General features: G+C 65.2%; 3 protein-coding genes across 3 annotated transcripts; 1 reads left to right on the forward strand and 2 right to left on the reverse strand.

The window, feature by feature from the left end:
• Nucleotides 1-625: 625 nt before the first annotated feature.
• AMIGO1 (adhesion molecule with Ig like domain 1) lies at nucleotides 626-4,924 on the forward strand. Its single transcript, XM_039565407.1, has one exon. The coding sequence runs from the start codon at nucleotides 2,052-2,054 to the stop codon at nucleotides 3,540-3,542; it is 1,491 nt and encodes a 496-aa protein (XP_039421341.1). The 5' UTR covers nucleotides 626-2,051; the 3' UTR covers nucleotides 3,543-4,924.
• A 1,521-nt stretch (nucleotides 4,925-6,445) lies between these two features.
• On the reverse strand, nucleotides 6,446-14,368 carry ATXN7L2 (ataxin 7 like 2). The gene is given in 14 exon segments (XM_039565500.1): nucleotides 6,446-6,528; nucleotides 6,881-7,670; nucleotides 8,332-8,350; nucleotides 8,353-8,452; nucleotides 8,603-8,783; nucleotides 9,286-9,449; nucleotides 9,451-9,513; nucleotides 9,599-9,681; nucleotides 10,928-10,982; nucleotides 10,985-11,189; nucleotides 11,271-11,436; nucleotides 11,654-11,758; nucleotides 11,871-11,945; nucleotides 14,264-14,368. Coding segments are annotated over 14 exon segments (2,118 nt in total). The 5' UTR covers nucleotides 14,361-14,368; the 3' UTR covers nucleotides 6,446-6,513.
• An 858-nt stretch (nucleotides 14,369-15,226) lies between these two features.
• On the reverse strand, nucleotides 15,227-20,269 carry SYPL2 (synaptophysin like 2). Its single transcript, XM_039565054.1, has 6 exons — nucleotides 20,150-20,269; nucleotides 19,419-19,490; nucleotides 17,951-18,069; nucleotides 17,081-17,282; nucleotides 16,807-16,998; nucleotides 15,227-15,586 (listed from the first exon to the last, which is right to left on the reverse strand). Exons 1-6 carry the CDS (start codon nucleotides 20,198-20,200, stop codon nucleotides 15,458-15,460), a joined length of 765 nt encoding a protein of 254 aa, XP_039420988.1. The 5' UTR covers nucleotides 20,201-20,269; the 3' UTR covers nucleotides 15,227-15,457.
• Nucleotides 20,270-20,540: the final 271 nt, after the last annotated feature.

Raw genomic sequence — 20,540 nt, forward strand, 5'->3', positions numbered from 1 at the left:
TAAAGGACAGGGATGGGAATAAAGAGGGGGATGAGGATGGGAGTGGGGAGGAAGATGGGGATGGAGAGGGGGATGAGGATAAGGATGGGATCGGGACAGGAACGAGGATGGGGATGGAGAGGGGAGTGGGGACGGGCTGGGACAGGGATGAGGACGGGGTCGGACATACGGCTGGGGCTGGGGTGGGAGACGGCCCCGGGCCGGGTGCGGGGCTGGGGTGGGAGATGGGCCCGGGCCGGGCCGGGCTGGGGGCTGGGCTGCGGTGGGAGCCGGGCCGGGCCGGGCCCGGTGCAGGGCTGGGGCTGGGGCTGGGGCGGAGCCGGGCCGGGCCGGGCCCGGTGCAGGGCTGGGGCTGGGTCTGGGGTGGGAGCCGGGCCGGGCCGGGCCCGGTGCAGGGCTGGGGCTGGGGCTGGGGCGGGAGCCGGGCCGGGCCGGGCCCGGTGCAGGCTGGGCTGGGTCTGGGGTGGGAGCCGGGCCGGGCCGGGCCCGGTGCAGGGCTGGGGGCTGGGGCGGGAGCCGGGCCGGGCCGGGCCCGGTGCCGCCCGCGGCGCTCGGCGGGTTAAGCCGCGCGCTGCCGCCATTGGCGGAGGGCAGAGCGGCGGCAGCCAATGGGGACGGGCCGTGCGCACCGGGCCTGCCCCAGACCCCGTCCCGGGGCGGATCGGGGGCGGTTCGGCTGCGTTCGGGCCGGGTCGGAACCGTTCGGCTGCGTTCGGGTCGGGCTCGGCTCCGCTCGGCTGAGCTCGGGAAAGATCGGGAAGGTTTGGCTACGGTCGGCTCGGGCTCGGTTCCGCTCGGCTGAGCTCGGGGCAGATCGGGGAGGTTCGGCCCGGCCCGGTTCGGCCCGGCTTGGTTCGGCGCGGCCCGCTCGGCTTCCTTCGGCTTCGCTTGGCTAAGGTCGTCTCGGTTCGGCTTCTCTCGGCTCGGTTCGGCTCCGCTTGACTCTGTTCGCTTCGGTTCGGTTCGGTTCGGTTCGTCTGGGCCCGGCCCTGCCCGGTCGCCGCCGCACCGGGCCCGGTAACGCTCCGACCCCATCCCCGGTCCAGGCCCGAGGCCAGCCTCGCTAACGCCCCGGGAGGAAGGGGGGGGAGAGAGGGAGCGAGCATCCTCCGCCGCTCCGTCCGCAGCACGGCCGGGACCGGGGGGGGCGGAGGCATCCGGGCCGGGGGCAGCAGGCAGGAGCCCCAGGCCAGACGTGCCCCGGGTGGGCCGTGACAGTGGGGACATGTCGTGACAGCCACCTCGCACCGTGACCTGGGTGGGCAGTGACCCAGGGACACCCTGTGGCACCAGGGGACCGAACCCCCCAAGCCGTGACACCGAGGGACCACCGGGACACAAAGCCATTGCATGTCGTGACACCGGGGGACCACAGCTACCCCAGGCAATGGCACTGGGTGCACACCGTGGCACTTGGTGACAGCCCCCCTCAGCGCCATGACACCCGTCACCAAGCACCCGCACCATGACACCAGGTGAACAGCCAGACTGGCATGTGCTGTGACACCGGGTGAGCCCTGAGCCCAGAGCATGCCATGACACCGTGTGACTGAAGCCATCCTGGACCGCTGACATTGTGTGAGCCCTGAGCCTGGCACATGCTGTGACACTGGGTGACCAAACCACCCTGTGCTGTGACTCTTGGGTGAGCCCTGAGCCCGGCACATGCTGCGACACTGGGTGACCAACAACTGATCAACCAGCCTGGCACCTGCCACTGGGTGACCGAAGCCATGTCGGACTGTGATACCAAGTGACCAAGCCACTTTGCACCATGACACCTGGGGAACCCAGAACCTGGTGCCTGCCGTGACACTGTGTGACTGAAGCCACCCTGGACCAGCTGATCCATCAGCCTGGCACGTGCTGTGACACTAGGTGACCAAAGCCACCCTGGACTGTAACACTGGCTGAGCCCTGAGCCCTGCACCTGCTGTGACACTGTGTGACCGAAGCCACCCTGTGTTATGACACTGGGTGACCAAGCCGCTCCACATCGTGACACCATGTGACTGAAGCCTCCCCCACTCTCCACGCTGCGTGTCCCGGTCATGCTGCCATCCTGTCACCCGTGTGTGGCCATGAGTGTCCCCGTGGGGCCACTGTCCCTGCTGCTGGCGCTGTCCCTGCTGTCCCCACAGGGCTCTGCGGGATGGAGCTGCCCCCCGCGCTGCGTCTGCGCCTCCAACCTGCTGAGCTGCTCTCAGGCCAACCTGAGCGCGGTGCCGGCCCCGCTGCCGCGCTTCACCGCCGTCCTGGACCTGAGTCACAACAACGTGACGCGGCTGCGCGCAGACTGGGCACCGGCGCGGCTGCCGCACCTGCACGCGCTGCTGCTGAGCCACAACGGGCTGGCCTTCGTGTCCACCGAGGCCTTCACCCACGTGCCGCGCCTGCGCCACCTCGACCTGTCCTCCAACCGCCTGCGGACGCTGGATGAGAACCTGTTCAGCGACCTGGGCGAGCTGGAGGTGCTGCTGCTGTACAACAATGAGATCACCACCGTGGATCGCACGGCCTTCGAGAACCTGGGCCGGCTGCGCAAGCTCTACCTGGGGCAGAACCGCATCGCCCGCTTCCCGCTGGAGCTGCTCCGGGAGGGCACCCGGCTGCCGCAGCTGGCGCTGCTGGACCTGTCGGCCAACCGGCTGCGGGCCGTGCCCGCGGGCGAGCTGCAGGCGCTGCCCGCCTGGCTGCGCGACCGCCTCTACCTGCACAACAACCCGCTGGCCTGTGACTGCCTGCTCTTCCAGCTGCTGGACCGCGGCCACCGCCGCCACCTCAGCGCCGTGGTGGATTTCCAGGATGAGCTACGCTGCATCCTGCCCGGAGCACCTGCTCCCATCAAGATCCTGGCACTGGCAGGCCAGCAGCCTCTCAACTGCAGCAAGGCACAGGAGGCCGTGCTGGAGGCGCACCTTGGGGACAGTGTGACGCTGGGCTGTGACAGCCGGTGGCAGGGTGTGCGCAGCCGGCACTGGGTGACACCGGGCGGGGAGCGGGTGCTGGGGGACGGGGGCAACGGCAGTGTGGTCCTGCTGGCCAATGGCAGCCTCCAGCTGCGGGCGCTGCGCCCTGAGGATGCCGGCACTTACGCCTGCTGGGTGGCCGGACCCCTCCTCAACGAGACCCTCTACGTGGAGCTGCTGGTGCACAACTTCACCCTGCACGGCCCCCATGACACCTTGAACACGGCCTACACCACTCTGGTGGGTTGCATCCTGAGCGTCGTGCTGGTGCTCATCTACCTGTACCTCACCCCGTGCCGCTGCTGCTGCTGCCGTGGCACCGAGAAGCCACCGGCGCCACGCGACGACAGCATCAACTCCTCGGTGCTGAGCACCACCCCGAACCACGCTGGGGGCACCGGGGAGCCCTGCGGATCCCACATCGCCTCCAGTGCTGGCACAGGGCAGAACGGCCGGTTCAAGGGTGGGGGGACCCCCGCGCTGCCCGCCCGGCAGGGCCCCAAGGCGCAGAGGAAGGTGTCGGATCCAGACTCGGTGAGTTCCGTCTTCTCCGACACGCCCATCGTGGTGTGAGGGGACACTGTGGGGACGGTCCCCAGGGACACTCCATGCCCCCACCGCCACTGCAAGCTGTCCCTGGGCAGGAGGGGTGGCCAGACCCCCACTGCTGTGTTCCCACCTTGGGGGCTCACACCATCACACCCCAGGACTGAGCATCACCGCTGGCCCCCGCCGAGGTCACTGACACCATGGGACAGTGAGGGACAGAGATGTGACACACACTTTGGGGACAGTCTCCCACCGTGACCTGTCCCTGGGCAGGAGAAGTGCTTGGACCCCCACCACCATGGCCCCAGCTTTTGGGGGTCCCACCATCATCCCCCAGGACTGAGCACTATCCCTCACCCCCACTGAAATCACCGAGGGACCGTGAGGGACAAGGGTGTGAGGGGACACACCGTGGGGACAGTCCACTGGGACACCCTGTGTTCCTACTGCTGCTGTCACCTGTTCCCCATGGACATGCCACGGGCAGAAGGGGTGGCTGGATCCCTTCTGCTGCGTCCCCAACTTGAGGGGGCAACACCATTGCCCCCCAGGACAGAGTGTCACTGCTGGCACCCACCGAGGTCACTGCGCAACCTCAAGGGACAAGGATGTGAAGGGGTAACCTGTCACCAGGCAGGAAGGGTGGCCAGACCCCCACCACCATGTCCCAGCTTTTGGGGGTCGCACTGTCACTCCCCAGGACTGAGCATCATCCCTGGCCCCTGCCAGGGTCACCGTGGGACTGCAATGGACAAGGGTGTGAGGGGACACAGCGTGGGGACAGTCTCCTGCTGTGACCCGTCCCTGGGCAGGAGGGATCATGGGACTCCCACCACCGTGTCCCTGGTTTTTGGGGGTCCCACCACTGAGGACTGAGCATCGCTGCTGGCCCCTGCCAAGGTCACCACAGCACCACAGGGGCAAGTCTCTGGCAAGTGAGGACAACCTGGCCACAAACTGCAGGGCACCAGCCTCACCAGGCACCGGAGGACTGAGGGACAGTGACAGTGGCAGCCGTGAGCCCCCAGGAACGGCAGCACCAAGCAGAACCCCATCTCCCTGCGGCCCCGACCCCCCCTCCCCGCCCCCCTTGGCATGTGCATGGCCAAGCATGAGTCCCCCGGGGAGCATGTGCCACCCCCAGGGGGATGCCGGGGGTGTGTCAACCCCCTGGGGACCCCCCAACTCCCTCCTGACCCCCCCCTGCAACCCGCAGCCGCGAGCAGAGCCCTGTCCCCGCAGGGGGTGGGACCCGGGGGCTCCGGCACCCCAAAAAGGTGGTGCCCCCCTCATCCCCCATGCCAGCCCAGCCTGTGTCTCCTGTGCCCCCCCGGACGTTCCCCCCACCCCCCGGCACTGGGCAATACCCACCAGTGCCATGGCCAATAAACGTGTTTGCCCTCGTGCCTGCGCAGCCTTCGCCCGGTTTGGGGGGACTCAAGGGGGTGTCCCCAAGATGGGACGCCTTGCTGGGGTGGGGACAGGGTGACACTGCTGTGGGACCCCCCCGGGGTGAGGGGTAAGGCTGAGTGGGGGGCCCTGCTGCCCTCCCCGGCCCCCATCGGGGGTGCAAGGGGGGGAGGTAGGGGGAGGAGGGGGAGCCACCCCGGTCACCCCAGTGCGCCCACCCAAGGGTCCCCCTGACCCCGACGAGCTGTGCTGAGAGGGGGATTCGGGGCAGCCCCCCTGCGGCCAGCCCCATGCTCACCCCCACTCGAATGACCCCCCCAGCACCCCAGTGACCCGACTGACACCCCCGGGACCCCAAAGACCCCCTATGGTCCCCAGTACCTCCCCATTAACCCCCCAGCACCAAGTCAGTAACCCCTTATGGTCCCCAGGACCTCCCCGCTCTACTGAGGCCCCCCTCAAGCAACCCACTGACCCCCCGGTCCCTTCATGACCCCACTGACCCCCCCCAGTCCCCAAAGATCCTCTATGGTCCCCTGTACCCTCCTAGCACCTCAACAACCCCCTATGGTTCCCAGTACCCCCCACTAACCCTCCCCAGCAGACTACTAACCCCCCCAACACGCCAAAGCCCCACTGACACCCCTCCCCAGCACCCCAATAACCCCACTCACCCTTATGAGCCTCCACATCCGCATGAGCACCCCAAAAACCTCCTATGGTCCCCAGTACCCCCCATCCAATGACTTCACTGAGCCTCCCCATCCCCCCAATGACCCTATTTACCACCACCCGGCACCCCAGTGAACTCCCAAAACCTCAGTGACCCCACTGACCAACTCCCAGACCTCCAAACACCCTTATGGGACCCTGCCCATCCTGCAGCACCCCGAAGATCCCCTATAGTCCCCAGTAAATCCCCCAGCACCCCAATGACCCCCTCAGCCTCCCAAAGACTCTTATGAACTCCTGCCCAGCCCCACAGCCCCCCCAGCACACCAAAGACCCCCTCTGGTCCCCAGTACCCCCCAGTAGCCCTCCACAGCCCCCCAATGAGCCCCCCAGTACCCCACTGACCCCACTGCCCCCTCAACACTCTTAACAACTGCACTGACCCCCTGCCAGCCCCACAATGACTCCCCCAGCCCCCCAATAACTCCCCATGGTCCCAAGCACCCCCTTCCCCACTGAGCCCCCCAATCCCCCAATGACCCCCTGGCTCCCCATCACCCACAGCCCCCAAACCCACGGACCCCCAGCACCCCCTTTCCCCCACCTCCCACCACGCAACTCTTCTTTTTTTTTTTCTCTTTGTTTTTTTTACAAAAAGAACAAAAACAGCAACAACCGTTTCTTATAAATATCCGCGGCCGAAGGGGCCCCGGGAGGTCCGGGTGGGTCCCCAGTGCCGCCCCCCTCCCGGGGCCGGTTTAGCAGCAAGAGAACAGAACTGAGAGTTTTGAGGTATTTTCTGGAAGTTTGGGATTTTCCTTCGTGTTTCCTTGGGATTTTTTTTTCCCCCTTCATCGGTTTTCTGGCGTTTCCCGGTGGGGAGGACACAGCGGGGCCCCCGGTGACCCCTCTGTTAATGGGCTTTGGACTGCGGGGGCGAGAGGGGATGAGTCAGCCCCGGGGGGAACACGGCGGACAGGGCCCGATGGGGACTCTCGGCAGGGTTAGGGGAGCCCCACGGTGTCCCCGGGGTTGGGGAGGTCCTCACGGTGTCCCCCCACAGAACAGGGTGTCCCCCGGTGTCTCCCCACCCCACCCCAGAGCAGGATGTCCCCGTGGTTGTCCCCCCACTGGACCATGGTGTCCCCCACAGGGGGACACGCACAGAGCATCTCTGAGGGCACAGTGACCCCACTCCCACTGTTCCAACCCCGCCGCCTGCTGTGACCCTGAGGGAGGGGGGTTCACCACCCGTCCCCACCGCCCACCCCCAGCTCTACCTTCAGGACGCTCCTCTTCTCCTCGAAACCCAGGGGCGTCCCCGGCTTCTTCCTGCGCATGGAGCCCCCCGAGGCGGAGGTGCCGGAGCCGGGGGGGGCCGGGGGGCCGGGCAGGGGGGGCGCGGCTTTGGGCTTGACGGGTCGGCAATAGGTGGCCGCGTTCTTGCGCTTCTTCACCTCATCCTCGGACAGCCCCCGGGGGGGCCCCCCCAGCCCGTGCAGCGGGGACGTTTGGGGGTCCAGGGCAGCGGGGGGGGCACGGCAGCTTTGGGCGGGGGGCAGCCGGCGCACCCGCGGGGTCCCGTTGAGGATGGCGATGGAGGGCGAAGCCGGGGGGGTGAGTTTCGTCTTGCCGGGGGGAGTCAACCCCTGGTTTTTGCCCTTGGCGCTGTCCCCCAAACAGGTCCGTTTGAAAGGGGGGCTGCCGGCCGTCAGGGGGGGCTGCCAGGGCCGGGGGTCCGTGTCCATCCCGCCGGACGCCTCCCGTGCCCGCGGGGATTTGCTGGCCTTGGTGGGGGGCAGTTTGCTGAAGGAGGGCGAGGGGGTGTTGGCGGGGAGGGGGGAGGTGATGGACTGGGTGCCCCCTCCCCCGCACTCGGGCTGGCTGCAGGCGGCTGCCGCGGGCGGGGACCCCACGGTGTAGGTGAGGCTGGTGGGGATCCGGCAGCCCCCCGCCGCTGAGAGGGTCCGGAGGGGTGGGGAAGGGGTTGCAGGGCCGTAAAGGGGGGCAGCGGGGCTGGGGGGGGCCGCGGGGAGGTGAAGAGGGGGAACGACGGCTGGAGGGATCTTCCTGTGAGAAGGGAGGGGGTGGGTGAGATAGGGAACCCTCGACACTCCTGCTCCCAACCACATCCCCCCAGTTCAGGGGGGGAGAGGTGAGATGGGACCCCTCCAAAGCCCCATTCCCATCCCTCCGACTCCACTTTGTCCCCCGAGTTTGGGTGGGAAGGGGTGAAACAGGACATCCCCTCGAATCCCCCATTCACACCCCTGCCTTCTTCCACCCCAGTTCAGGTGAGGGAGGGGTGAAGCAGCAAAACAGCCCTGCCCCCCCAATCTCTGCTCTCAGTCCTGCATCCCCACCTTGTCCTTCCCAATTTGGGTGGGAAGGGGGTGAAATGGGACCACTCAAATCCCCACTCCCATCTTTGTCCCCCCAGTCCTTCCTGATTCAGGTAGGGAAGGGTTCCCAAATCCCCGCTCCCGTCCCTCTATCCCCATCAGTTTGGATCAGAATGGGGTGAAATGAAACCCCCTCCAATTCCCCACTCCCATCCCTGCCCAGTGTGAATGGGGGGGGGGGTGCAACAAGCCCCCCCCCAAATCCCCACTCCCTTCCTCCCTCCTCCCAATCCCAACACCACGCTGGGACCCCGCAGAGCACAAACCCTCGCTGTGTCTGCGTGACTTTGTCCCCCGGCCCCCCCTCAGCACCCCGGGACCCCCCTCACCTCCACCTGTGCGCGCTGAGTGCCGCTCCAGCATGGAGCCCAGCGCGGCGCAGAACCGGTCCAGCCGTCGGTCGAACACGTAACAGCCCGGGGTGACCAGGCGGCTCCCGAAGGTGCAGAACTGGGGGGGGCACCATGCCAGGGTCACTGCAGCACCCCCCAAGCCCCTGCCTCAACCCCCTGCCTGGCACGGAGCCGGGAACAGGACCCGTGGATGGGTTGCTGGGCAGAGTTGGGGGTCCCCGCCCCACCCTGGGCTCCCCTCACTCACCGCCTGAGGCCGTGGTGGGCGCACTGGGGTCCGGGGGGGCTCCTCGCCCCCCTCCTCCTCGCTCTCCTCGCTGGACACACGGCTGCCCCCCTTGGGCAGGGGGAGGGGGAAGCCTCCTGTGCCCCCCTCCCCAGAGGTGGCCGGAGCATCCTCAGGGTCACTGTCAGAGGAAAGTCGGGCCCTGCACCGGAGAGGAAGTTTTGGGGATGCTCAATACTGGGGGGTCACTGTGAGATGAGACCCCCCCCAAAATCCCCACTCCTAATCCCTACAATGTGCCCCCCCCAATTCAGGTGGGGAAAGGTGAGATGGGACCCCCCCCCCAAATCCCCATTTCCATCCACCTCCCCTCCCAATTCAGGTGCAGAGGGGCTGAGACAGGACCCCACAATTCCTCACTCACATTCCTGCTGCCCTGCCACAACCCCCAGTTCCAGTGGGGAAAGGTGAGATGGGACCCCCGAAATCCCTGCTCCCATCTACATCCCCCCAAATTCAGCTGGTGAGATGAGACCCCACAAATCCCTGTTCCAAACCCCCAATTCAGGCAGGGAGGAAGTGAGATGGACCCCCCCCCCCCCCCCAAATCCCCACTCCCATCCCTGCCCTCTCAACGCATCCCCCCACCCCAGTTCAGGTGGGGAAAGGTGAGAGGAGACCCCCCAAGTCCGTGGGGTGCCCACCTGGGGGGGTGCAGGCAGTGGGGCAGCCTGGCTCGGCAGGGAGGGGTACTGGGGGGCTGCAGCAGTGAGGGGGTGTCCTGCAGGGCAAGGTGCAGTGGGTCCTTCTCTGGGGGGCTCCTGTCTTTCGGGGGGTCCCCTCGGCGGGTGCTGGCCTTGAGCTCGGCCCACGAGCACATCGAAGTCCTTGGCTCGACCCTGCACCTCCCGGCGCTGGTGAACCGAGTGGATCTGGCCGATAGCAGGGAGGGGTTCAGGACCCCCCCAAAACACCCAGGGTGGGGTACTGGGGTGCCCCCTCCCCGTTTCCCACTACCTTGCAGGTCAGCAGGCGGGTGCAGAGCTTGTTGGTGTCGGGGTTCCGCACCCCACACTGCCGGTTCAGGTCACACTCCTTACCTGGGGGGACACGGAGGCAGCGGGTGCTGGGGAGTGCCAGGGGGGCACCCAAACACCCCCCACCAGGGCTGGGCGTGGAGCACCCACTCCTCGGAGCAGCTCTGAGGGGGGGGACACAACCCTGGGAAGCTTTGAGGGGGTCGTGGGGGGGTCACCATGTGCTGCTCCCTCCCCTTTTTGCCCCTCTGCAGGGTGACACCCCCCCCATCCTCACTCTTGCCTGGGTCCTGCTAATGGCATTGCCGTCACCTGGGAGTGTCTGTGGGCACAGCAGCGTTTGGCTCTTGTATTTTGGGGGTGGGGGGGCATATGTTTGACTCACATATTTTGGGGAATATGTGTCCAACGCCCATCTTTTGGGGTGACATATATCCAAACCCCATATTTTGAGGGGGGGGTGGGGCACACATCCAAACTCCATATTTTGGGGTGATGCACACATTTGACCCCCATATTTTGGGAGGGACAACACATTTGGTCCCCATATTTTGGGGGGATATGCGTCCAGCCTCCATATTTTGGGGTGATACATGTCCAACCCCCATAATTTTGGGGGGACACGTGTTCAACTCCCACATTTTCAGAGGATACACATTTGACCCCCGTATTTTGGGAGGGACACACATTTCACCCTCATATTTTGGGGGGAACATGTGTTCAACCCCCATATCTTGGGGGACCATGCATTCAACACCCATATTTTGGGGTGACACGTTTGACCCCCATATTTTAGAGGGATACACATCCAAACCCCATATTTTTGGGCGGACATATGTTCAACCCCTCTACTTTGGGGGGCACGTATCCAACCCCCATATTTTGGGGGGAATGCACATTTGACCCCCACAATTTTGGGGGTTGCATATCCAATTCCCATATTTTTGTGGGGGACACAAGTTCAACCCTCATATTGTGGGGAGACATGTGTTCTACCTCCATATTTTTATGGTGGACATGTGTTTGACCCCCATTTTTGGAGGAACACACAGGAATTTGGGGATCCATCCTCAGCTCCCACTGTGGCCATTCCTCAGGAGCAGTCAAGTGGAGACCCTAAACCTGCATGATGACCGGAACTGGGGGAAGGGCAGGGACCCCCCCCAAACCCGCCAGAGGAGAGGGGGGGGGAGCCACTCCCCTGGTACCTACCCCACTGCTAGACCTGGCCACCGGAATTCCGGCACCAGGATGTCCCGCTGGGATCATCCGCCCCCCCCCATGGCCGGCAAGGAAAGGGGGGACTCACGCGCCAGCTTCCTGTGGGACCTGGGGGGCGCTTTGGGGGCCCCCACATCCTTCTCCCCCGGAGCGGGGATGCTCTCCGGCATCGCCGAATCCCCCCCGACCCCGGCCGGCACCGGGGCTCTTTGGGCACCGCGGCAGCCGCGGGTTTCCCCAGGGATTCCTTGGAGTTGGTGGGGACGGCTTTGGGGGGCACCTTGATCCCGTGCCCGTCCGGTTTGGGAATGCTGGGAATCTTCTCCAGGTTCACCACGGGCACAAACAAGCTGTGGAGAGAATTTTGGGGAGGAAGGATGGAATCGAAGTGACCCCACAACAGCATCAGCGTCGCCCATCCCGGCACTCACCAGAGGTTGTTGTCCTTGTCCGTGTGCTCGGGGAGGGGCTGGGCTCTCCCGCGGGCACCGGGATGCTTCTCCTGCAGCGCTTTGGCTGCTCCGGGGGTCCCATTCACGGCGACGTGGCACGCGGTGGCACGGGCGTACAGCTTGCTGAGCGGGCCGTGCCGGCGTTCTGCCAGGAGGGTCGGGTTGGGACAGGACAGGATGGGATGGGATGGGATGGGATGGAATGGGATAAACCCACTGTTAGCCCACACCAGGCCTCCCACTGCTGTGCCCCCCCGCAGGCTGTACCCCCATAGCCAGCCCCAGTGGCTCCCCGGTGGCATTCCGGTGCTGTTCCCAGCACCATGGGGTGGAACAGCCATTCCTGGAATTCCCTGGCTCACCACAGTGCTTCTGGAAGGCCTGGGGCTTCACCACCTGGCTGCAGTGGTTGCAAACCACCAGGTAGAACTCGTCGTGTGCAGGGCAGTGCCCGAAGATGTCCATGTCTGTGGGGAGAGCTCAGTCAGCTGGCACAGACCTGGTGCTGCAGACAACAATCCCAACCCGAAGGCTCACACAGCCCCAAAACGTGGGGTTTCACCCCAGAGAGGAGCTCACCTTCCTTAATCAGGGTCATGGTGTCCAGTTTCTTGCTGCCACTCTTCCCATTCTCCTCCAGCTCTGACCCTGATCCTGCCAGAGACAAAATCCTGTCAGTGGCTGCTGGCACAGGGATGGTCCCGGTGCTCCCACACAGGGATGGTCCCAGCATTCCTGCTCCTGGAACAATTAAACCAGGCAAAATTAGACCAGAGAGTCTGATCCATTCTGTGAGTGGGGTCGCCCTGTGGTGCATCACCACCTCCAGGGTCCCCATCCTGACAGCCCAATGCCAGTAGGATGTTCCTGTGGACACCCCAGTATGGGATGTGACACCCCTGGGAAAACCCTGGTCCTGGGATGTGCCACCCCTGGGACACCCCAGTCCTGGCATGTGACACGCCTGGGAACATCCTGGTCCTGGGATGTGCCACCCTTGGGACACCCTGGTTCCCACAGAGTCGTGGCTCCACTGGCTGTGCCTGGCCGGTGTCCTGGGCTCTGCTCTGGGGGGCTGGTGGCCACTGAGCCAGTGGTGATGGTGCCCAGTCCATCCCCAGTCCTATCAGGCCCTGCCTTACTGGGCACCCAGTTCCATCCAGCTGTGCCATACTGGGTAACCAGTCCTGCCTGCCTGGCCATGCCATACTGGGCACCCGGTCACATCTGTGCTATACTGGGCAACCAGTGCCACCCAGCTGTGCCATGTTGGGCATACACTCCCAGTCCTGCCTGCCCATGCCATACTGGGTGCCCAGTGCCATCTAGCTGTGCCATACTGGGCACCCAGACCCATTCAGATGCACCATGACTGGTGCCCAGTCTGGGGTAGCCAGTCCCAGTGCTGAGAGCCCACTGGGACACAGCCAAGCTCCCAGTAAGGGGCACCTGGCTCCCAGTGCGCCCTGCCCAGTTCCCAGTGCAGGGTATCCCAGTGCCCCAGCTGAGGCTCCCAGTACCCACTGTCTGCTCTGGGGTAATGGTGGCAACCAGTTCCCAGTCCAGGCTCCCCAGTTACTGCTCTGTTCCCACCAGTGTCCACTGCACCTGGGAGATCTGGAATCCAGGATGAGGCACCCAATAACTGGCTCCCAGTAACAGGCACAGGGCTCCCAGTGGGCAGACTGGGGTGCCTGGTGCCAGATCAGTGCCCAGTGCTGGGTGCCCAGTTCCCAGTTCCTGGTTCCCAGTGCCCAGTCTGGCTGCCTAGTGCCCAGTTCCCAGTGCAAGCACAGGGTGCCCAGTTCCAGGTGCCTGGTTCCTGGTGCCCAGGGTCCAGCGCAGGATTCCTGGTGTTAGGTTCCCAGTATTGGGCACCTTTTGTAGGATGCCCCATTCCCAGTTCCCAGTGCTGGGTGTCCAGTACAGGATGCCCTGTTCCCAGTGCCAAATGCCCAGTACTGAGTGCCCAGTTCCTGGTACTGGGTGCCACATCTGGCTGCCCAGTGCCAGGTTCCCAGTCCCGATTCCTGGTGCCAGGTGCCCAGTGCTGGATGCCACATTCCCAGTGCAGGAAGTGCCCATTCCCAGTTCCCAGTGCTCAGTGCTGGGCGCCCAGCTCTCAGTACTGGGTGCCAGGTCGGGATGCCCAGTGCGCGGCTCCCAGTGCCCAGTTCCTGGTGCCAGGTTCCCACTGGAGGATGTCCTATTCCCATTGTCCAGTGCCCAGTTCTGGGTGCCCCATTCCTGCTTCCGGATGTTCTGGTGCAGGATGCCACACTCCCAGTGCGTGTTGCCCAGTGCTCTCTGCCCAGTTCCCAGTACTGGGTGCTAGGTCTGGATGCCCAGTGCCAGATTCCAGGTGCCCAGTGCAAGATTCCAGGTGCCCAGTGCCAGATGCCCCTTTCCCAACGTTTGGTTCCCAGTGCTGGGTGCTAGGTCTGGATGCCCAGTGCCAGATTCCAGGTGCCCAGTGCAAGATTCCAGGTGCCCAGTGCCAGATGCTCCTTTCCCAACGTCTGGTCCCCAGTGCTGGGTGCCAGGTCTGGCTGCCCTGTTCCCAGTGCCAGGTGCTAGTAGAGGATGCTTCATTCCAGGTGTCCACTTCCCAGTGCCGGGGAACATCCTAGGACATGCCAGAACATCCTGCTCCGGGCACCTGGCACCAGAAACTGGGCACCGGGAACCCTGCACCGGGCACCCACACCCGGCACCGCTGCTGTGTGCCCAGGTCCTGCTGCTGGATGCCAGGTCTCCATGCCCAGCACAGGCTTTCCAGCGCCCGGTCTCCCACTGCCCAGCGCAGGATGCTCCGTTCCCAGTGCCCGGTGCAGGATGCCCCGCTCCCGGTTCCCGGTGCCGGACTCCCTTCTCCCGGTGCCGCTGCCCGCCCGCCGCGCGGCGGCGCTCGGACCGGGGGTCGGCGGGCGCGGCCCCGCTCGCGAAGCCCCCCCGCCGCCGCCGCCCCTCACCGCTGTCGGCGGGCGGCCCGGCCCGCTCCACCCAGGCGCTCCAGCTCTGCCCCGCGAACTCGTCCAGGCCGGGCACCGGCCGCCGCTCCGCCGCCATCGCCGCCGCCGCCGCCGCGGCACCGCCGCCCCCCCGCGCCGCCCCCGCCCCGCGCATGCGCCGCGCGCCCCGCCCGCCCCGCGGCACCACGGGCACGGTAGTCCCGGCGCGACCCCCGCCCGGCCCGACCCGCGGATCCCACAGCGGGATGGGCTGGCAGATATCCCTGTGCCGGCATGGGGCACCCGATATCCCGATACTGAGTTGGGGGCACCCGTTATCTCGCACTGGCCTGGGGGTCCCAAGTGATCCCTGTAGCAGGCTGGGGTTTCCTGTTATCCCGGTACTGGGATGGGGGTACCCGGTGTCCCTATAACAGGTTAGGGGCAGTCGGTAACCCTATACTCGGTTGGGGTTCCCTGTTATCCCTATACCGGGCCCGGAACCCCAGTTACTCCCATAACGGGCTGGGGTCTGGTATAGTAATCACTACTGGGCAGTGATCCCAGGGTGTTGCCACACAAGGCTGAGGTCCCAGGTTATTCCTGTACGGAGCTGGGGACTCCCGTTATGCCTATACCAGCCTAGGGTCCCCCGTTGTCCTTATTATGGTCTGGGGTTCCCTATTATCCCTATATGGAGTGGGACTCCCTGCCATTATTCCCATACCAGGCTGGGGTCCCAGGTGATCCCTACATTGGAGTGGTGCCCCCTGCTATCCCAATACCGGCCTGGGGTTCCTGGTTATCCTTTTACTGGTCTGGGGTCCCCTGTTGCCTGTCTGGGACCTCCCCCATCAGCCCAATACTGATCTGAGGTCCACAGTTATCCCTACACCAGCGATGGGGACCAGTTTATCCCTATACGGACCAGGACACCCAGGGATGTACGCACCTCCATCCCGAGGCAGACACCAGGAGCCCAAATCCAGAGCTGGTACCCAGGACTTTATGCGCCCCCACACAGACCTGGATCCCCGGGGTGACACACAGAGCCCCCGACAACAAGCGGGACCCCCGGGGTTCCGTGTCCCCCTTCAGCATCCGAACCCCCGGCGGCTCCAACCCCGGGGACAGCGACACCCCGTCCCCGGGCTGGCGGCCGGCGCGAGGTGCCGGGGGCCGGGGGGGATCCCCGGGCCGGCTCGGGGCCCGCGGTCACTGCTTGTCGATGGCGCCTTGCTCGGCCGCGCTGTCGCGGGGCGCGGGCGGTCGCAGCCACGGCGTCTCCCGCAGCACGAACCAGCAGTTCCCGGCCCACAGCAGGAAGTTGAGGAACCCAAAGAGCTGCAGGAGAGGAAAGGGGAGAGGGGAGAAGACAGAGAAGAAGGGAGAAGGTCCCACGGGGCATCCTCGGGGGAGCACAGCGCCAGCACCCCACACACCTTTTGCACCCCATGAGCTTCAAGCACCCCCTGTACCCCTGTGCATCGTGTGTGCCCTATGTACCCCATAGAGCCCATGGATGCCATGCACTCCATACATTCCCTACACCCCCTGTACCCTGTGCATCGTGTGTGCCCTATGTACCCCAGAGAGCCCATGGATCCCATGCACTCCATACATTCCCTACACCCCCTGTACCCTGTGCATCGTGTGTGCCCTGTGTATCCCATACACCCCACACATCCCATACATCCCGTGCACTGTGCTCCAGGCACCTCATGCACCCCGTGTGCCCCATGTTATGCGTGTGTAACCCATGTCCTGTGCACCCCATGTACCCCATGTAATCCACATGCTCCATGCACCCTATGTGCCCCACGCACCCCATACTCTTCATACACCCCATGTGCTCCATGCACCCCAGGCACCTTATGCACCCCATGTGCCCCACATGTGCCACGCACCCTGTGCTACCCATGGACCCTGTATGCAGGGTACCATGCATCCCACATGCCAGATGCACCTCATGCACCCCAGTTCACCCCACGCACCCCATAAACCCCATATACCTCATGCACCCCACATGCTCTGTGCCCCCATCCACATCACGGACCCCACACATCCCAAACACCAATGCCAGGGACTGCACCACCACCACCCACCCCATCCTGGGAGTCCCTGATGGCTGGGGGGGGGGGTGCAGGGTGGATCCCACATCCCGTGGGACCAAAGCAGGTGGCTGTGGAACGTTTCCACCCACATTTCCATGAGTGTGCCAACATTTTCATGTGTGTGTCCACATTCCCACTGCCCTCTCCTGGCCGAGCTCAGGAGTCTGGCACGTGTGTGTGCACACAAGGACATGTGTGTGTGTGAGCACACACCTGTGTGCACCTGTGCGTGTGCGCTGTGCGTGCACGGTGTGCTCATGTGTCCGTGCGTGCTGTCCCGTGAACACGCGTGTGCACTGCTGTGCCCTCACACGCACCCGTTTGCAGCCTGTGGGCTGCACGTGTGTGTGAAGGCTCAGCTCCGCTTGAACCCCATCAACTGTGCTCCCAAGGAAACAATTCCGCGTATTTGGCCACGTGTGCCCATGTGTGTGCCCGTGTGGCCCTCACCACGGAGATGTTGGCCAGCCCAAAGGCCGGCGTGGTGCCGGCGCTGCAGAGCACCTCATCGCCCTGGCAGACCCCCATGGCAGAGATGAGGGTGGAGGGGCGCGTGGCTGCCTTCACGTCGCTCAGCCCCTTGCCCCACGCTGCCGCTGCCACCAACCAGAAGAAGGCAAAGCAGATGGTGACACAGAAATCCTGCCAGGATGAGAGACCGGAATCAGCTGCCATCCTGGCATGGCACTGGCTCCACGTGTCCCGAGGGATGAGCCTGCCTTACTATGAAGGGGAGCTTCGTGTTTTCGGTGTACAGGGAATGGAAGCGGAGGTAGAGCACAAGAGCCGCCATGGAGTAGAGGAAGGAGAAGACCCCCAGGGTCACAAAAAACTCGGCGGGAGCAGAGAAATCCCCAACAAGGTACAGGGTGTGGGCTTCTGCTTCATCCTCACAATTCGGCATCCCAAAGGGAATCTGGTATAACCTGGGATAGAGGGAGGGGGATGTCAGGGGGCTGGGAATGGAGAGGATGGTGGGGGTAGGTGGAATAACCATGCAGGGTTGGTCCCCTGGGAATGGAGGTGATGACAGGGATGGCTGGAATAATCAGGTTGCGGTGGTCCCCTGGAATGGCGGAGATGGATGGAAAAAGGGCTGGGGTGGTCCCTTGGGAATGGAAGGTTTGATGGGGGTGGCTAGAATAAGCAGGCTGGGGTGGGCCCCTGGGATGGAGGGCACCAATCCACTTCCATAACCTGGATCCTTTTCCAGGGTCTAGTGCCCTGGCATGGGGCCCGTGGCAGAGGAAAGGGGTTAGAACCGCGGCTCTCATCTGGCCCAGCTCCATCATCGCCTTCCCAGATAAATCAGGATTCCCCTGGTCTTCTCTGATTAATGACAATTCCCCTCCTTCCCCAGCCCGGTCTTCTGTGATTAACAAGGATCCCCCTGGAACGCATCAGGAACTGAAGCCGGGGGATGTCCCACGGTGTCAGGGTGTGGATGGTCCCCAGCCGAAGATGGCACCGCAGAGACCATGGCTGTGGGCCCATGGAGGTCCTGCCAGCAGGAAGGGAGTCTAACCCAACCCAGCACGCCCCAGCTTTCCTGGGGGCAGTCCTGAGGGGGTGTCAGGGCTCAGCACCCCCTCACCTGAAGGGGTACCCGAACTGGATGTTGATGACTGTCATCCCGCTGCCGTCACACTTCACTGTGGCTCCGGTCTCGCCGCTGAAGGAGCCGCAGGAGCCGAAGGCGAAGATGGCAAAGAGCTACAGGAGAGGGCAATGGGTCTGGGGGGGTTGAGGCCCTGGGGGGACCCCTTTCATCCCTGGGGGGTGGGTTGTACCCCCAGCACTGAGTAATGGGCAAGCTGCCACCCTCCGGCTGTTGGGATTCTACTGGGATTCTACTGGCACCGGGATTTGAGGATGGAGGTCATGTTTGGGGGGGTGAGGACACCAAGGCCAAACCCACCTCGACCCCCCCCCTTAATTTTGGGCAGGGTACTGAGTGCCAGAGTGGGTTTCCAGACAGCTGGGAGCATCCCCACGGTGGCACCCCCGGAGCCGTCCCCTCCCCAGGAGCCAGCACCGCCCTCCCTTGCCCTTAGAGTCACGCTGCCCTCATCTCTTGGATGAGGGTGCCGGGAAAACACCATTCTCAAAGTGTTTTCCCGCAACTCCTCCTGGCTGAGCTCCCAGCTTCCCGGGTGAAATGGGGAATCTAAGCCACCAGGCCTGACGCTGCAGGGATGGGCAGCCCCATGTGTGGCACCAAGGGTTTAAGCAGGAGTGTTGGTGGATCCTCCAGGGATTTCCCCCTCGTTTTTGTTTCTGGGGTGTCTTTGCACATGGGGTCTGATCCCATATGATGACCTCAATGGCAGGGGGAGCCCAGAGCCTCTGTGAGTGGGATTATGCAAACCAAAGAGTTGTAGGATTGGGGGAAAGCCCCTCAATCTGGCTCCTCCAGGTAGGAGATGCCCAAAGAAGGCTGAGTCTCCCCCGGTGCCTCAGTTTCCCTTAGGAGCCCCCCAGCCCTGGCAAGGCCAAGCTGCAGAAATGCCACCCTGAAATCCAATCTCACAGGGAGCCATTCATGGCATGGCCAGGACAGGACAGAGACGCGGGCGCTTGGCTCCCCCCCTGTCCACAGGGTCCCCCTTCTTGGGGCTCACTGACCCTCAGTCCCTCTCCCTACCCACCCACCCACCCACCCAGTGCCCCCTGAGCCCGTGGGAATGGCGGGGAGCTGACACCCCGATGTCACTGTCCCCTTTGGCACAGCCCAGCAGAGCCACCTGCTCAAGGTCACCGGGGAGGGCCGGGGAGGGGCTCATGGTCTGAACCCAGGGGTCCGTGTGGCCCTGCTCCCCTCCTCTCCCGGAGCCCCCAAAATGAGTTCTCCACTCCCGGTGCTGATGGGGTGCAGGAAGCTCCAGAGGGGCAGGGGGGGCTCTGGGATTCCTTCGTTCTGGGGGGGCTTCAGGAAAGTAAACCCCAAATGTGGGGGGACCCAGGTCGTTGGGGAGCAGCACCCAGCAGTGCTGGGGAGGGGGCTGTGACGGGGGGTCCCGGGATCCGGCCGGGGGTAGGGGGACACCCTGGGGGTCACTCACCCATTCCAGCACCTTGATGAAGCCCAGGGGCTCCTGGAGGCGGCCCCAGTGCAGCCCACGCAGGACACGGTCCTGCAGGAGAGAGTGACGGGAGCCAGGAAGCACCGGGACGGCACCGGGACTTGCCCCGGGGACCGCTCCAGGGAACCGGGGGGCTGCACCGGGGGAGCGGGAGGCTACCCGGGGCACGGGGGGGCTGCACCGTGGGCTACCCCAGGTGGCCATAACGGGACTGCCCCGGGCTGGGGGCTGCAACGGGGGATAAGGGGGCTGCAATGGGGCCTGCTCCGGGCTGGGGGTAACCTCGGTGGAGGGGAGTCCACTCCGGGAAACCGGGAGGACTGCACCGGGGGCTGCCCCGGGGTACCGGAGGGGCCGCACCGGGGGACGGAGGGGCTGCCCCGGGGAAACGGGGGAGCTGCAACGGGATTGCCCCGGGCAGGGCACTGCCCTGGGGGACCGGGGAACGGCATCGGCCACGGCACCAGAACAGCGGAGGGCTGCACCGCCACACTGGGAGGCTGCACCGGAGGTCGCACCGGGCGGCTGCAACGGGACACTGTGGGCTTCTCCGGAGGTCGGCGCTGGAACACCATGGACTCCTCCGGGGATCGGCACCGGGACACGAGGGGGACACCGGGGATTGGCCCGGGCAACTGTGCCGGGACACCAAGGGGCTGCACCGGGAGCCCGCCGCGGTCACCGGGAGGGGGGACGCACCGGAGCCCTACCTGGAGCCGGGGCGCTTTATCACCGGCCGCGGCGGCGCCGGGCTCCGACATGGCCGGGCCGGGGGCGGTCGGTGCTGCCTCCGCCGCCCGCTGGGACGGCTCCGCTGGCGGAGCCGCCACCGGGCACCCCACCGCCCCAGGGCGGGCAGCACCGCCCCGCCCCCGGCAGCGCCCCTGGGCCGGCCCCGGGCCCCCCCGGGACAGCCCCCCGCCCCGGTCCGCCCCCAGGCCCTCCGGCCCGCGCAGCGCCCCCCGGGGGGGCGGCCCGTCCGCCGGCCCCTCAGATCCCCCGTTAGTCGGGAGCGCTGGAACGAGGCGAGAAGCCCGCCGGGGGCCGGTAACGGGGCCGGCAAGGAGCCTGACGGCGTCGCACCGTGTCCTGGGCGCTGGG

The sequence above is a fragment of the Corvus cornix genome, chromosome 26 (assembly GCF_000738735.6).
Source record: "Corvus cornix cornix isolate S_Up_H32 chromosome 26, ASM73873v5, whole genome shotgun sequence".
In the NCBI taxonomy this organism is placed as follows: Eukaryota; Metazoa; Chordata; class Aves; order Passeriformes; family Corvidae; genus Corvus; species Corvus cornix.

Coding starts and splice junctions, on each gene's coding strand:
- AMIGO1 (XM_039565407.1), top strand. CDS start 2,052: ATGCTGCCATCCTGTCACCCGTGTGTGGCCATGAGTGTCCCCGTGGGG.
- SYPL2 (XM_039565054.1), bottom strand. CDS start 20,200: ATGTCGGAGCCCGGCGCCGCCGCGGCCGGTGATAAAGCGCCCCGGCTC. Junction 17,283..17,950: donor CAGTTCGGGTACCCCTTCAG/GTGAGGGGGTGC, acceptor CCTCTATCCCAG/GTTATACCAGATTCCCTTTG. Junction 16,999..17,080: donor ACACGAAGCTCCCCTTCATA/GTAAGGCAGGCT, acceptor TCATCCTGGCAG/GATTTCTGTGTCACCATCTG.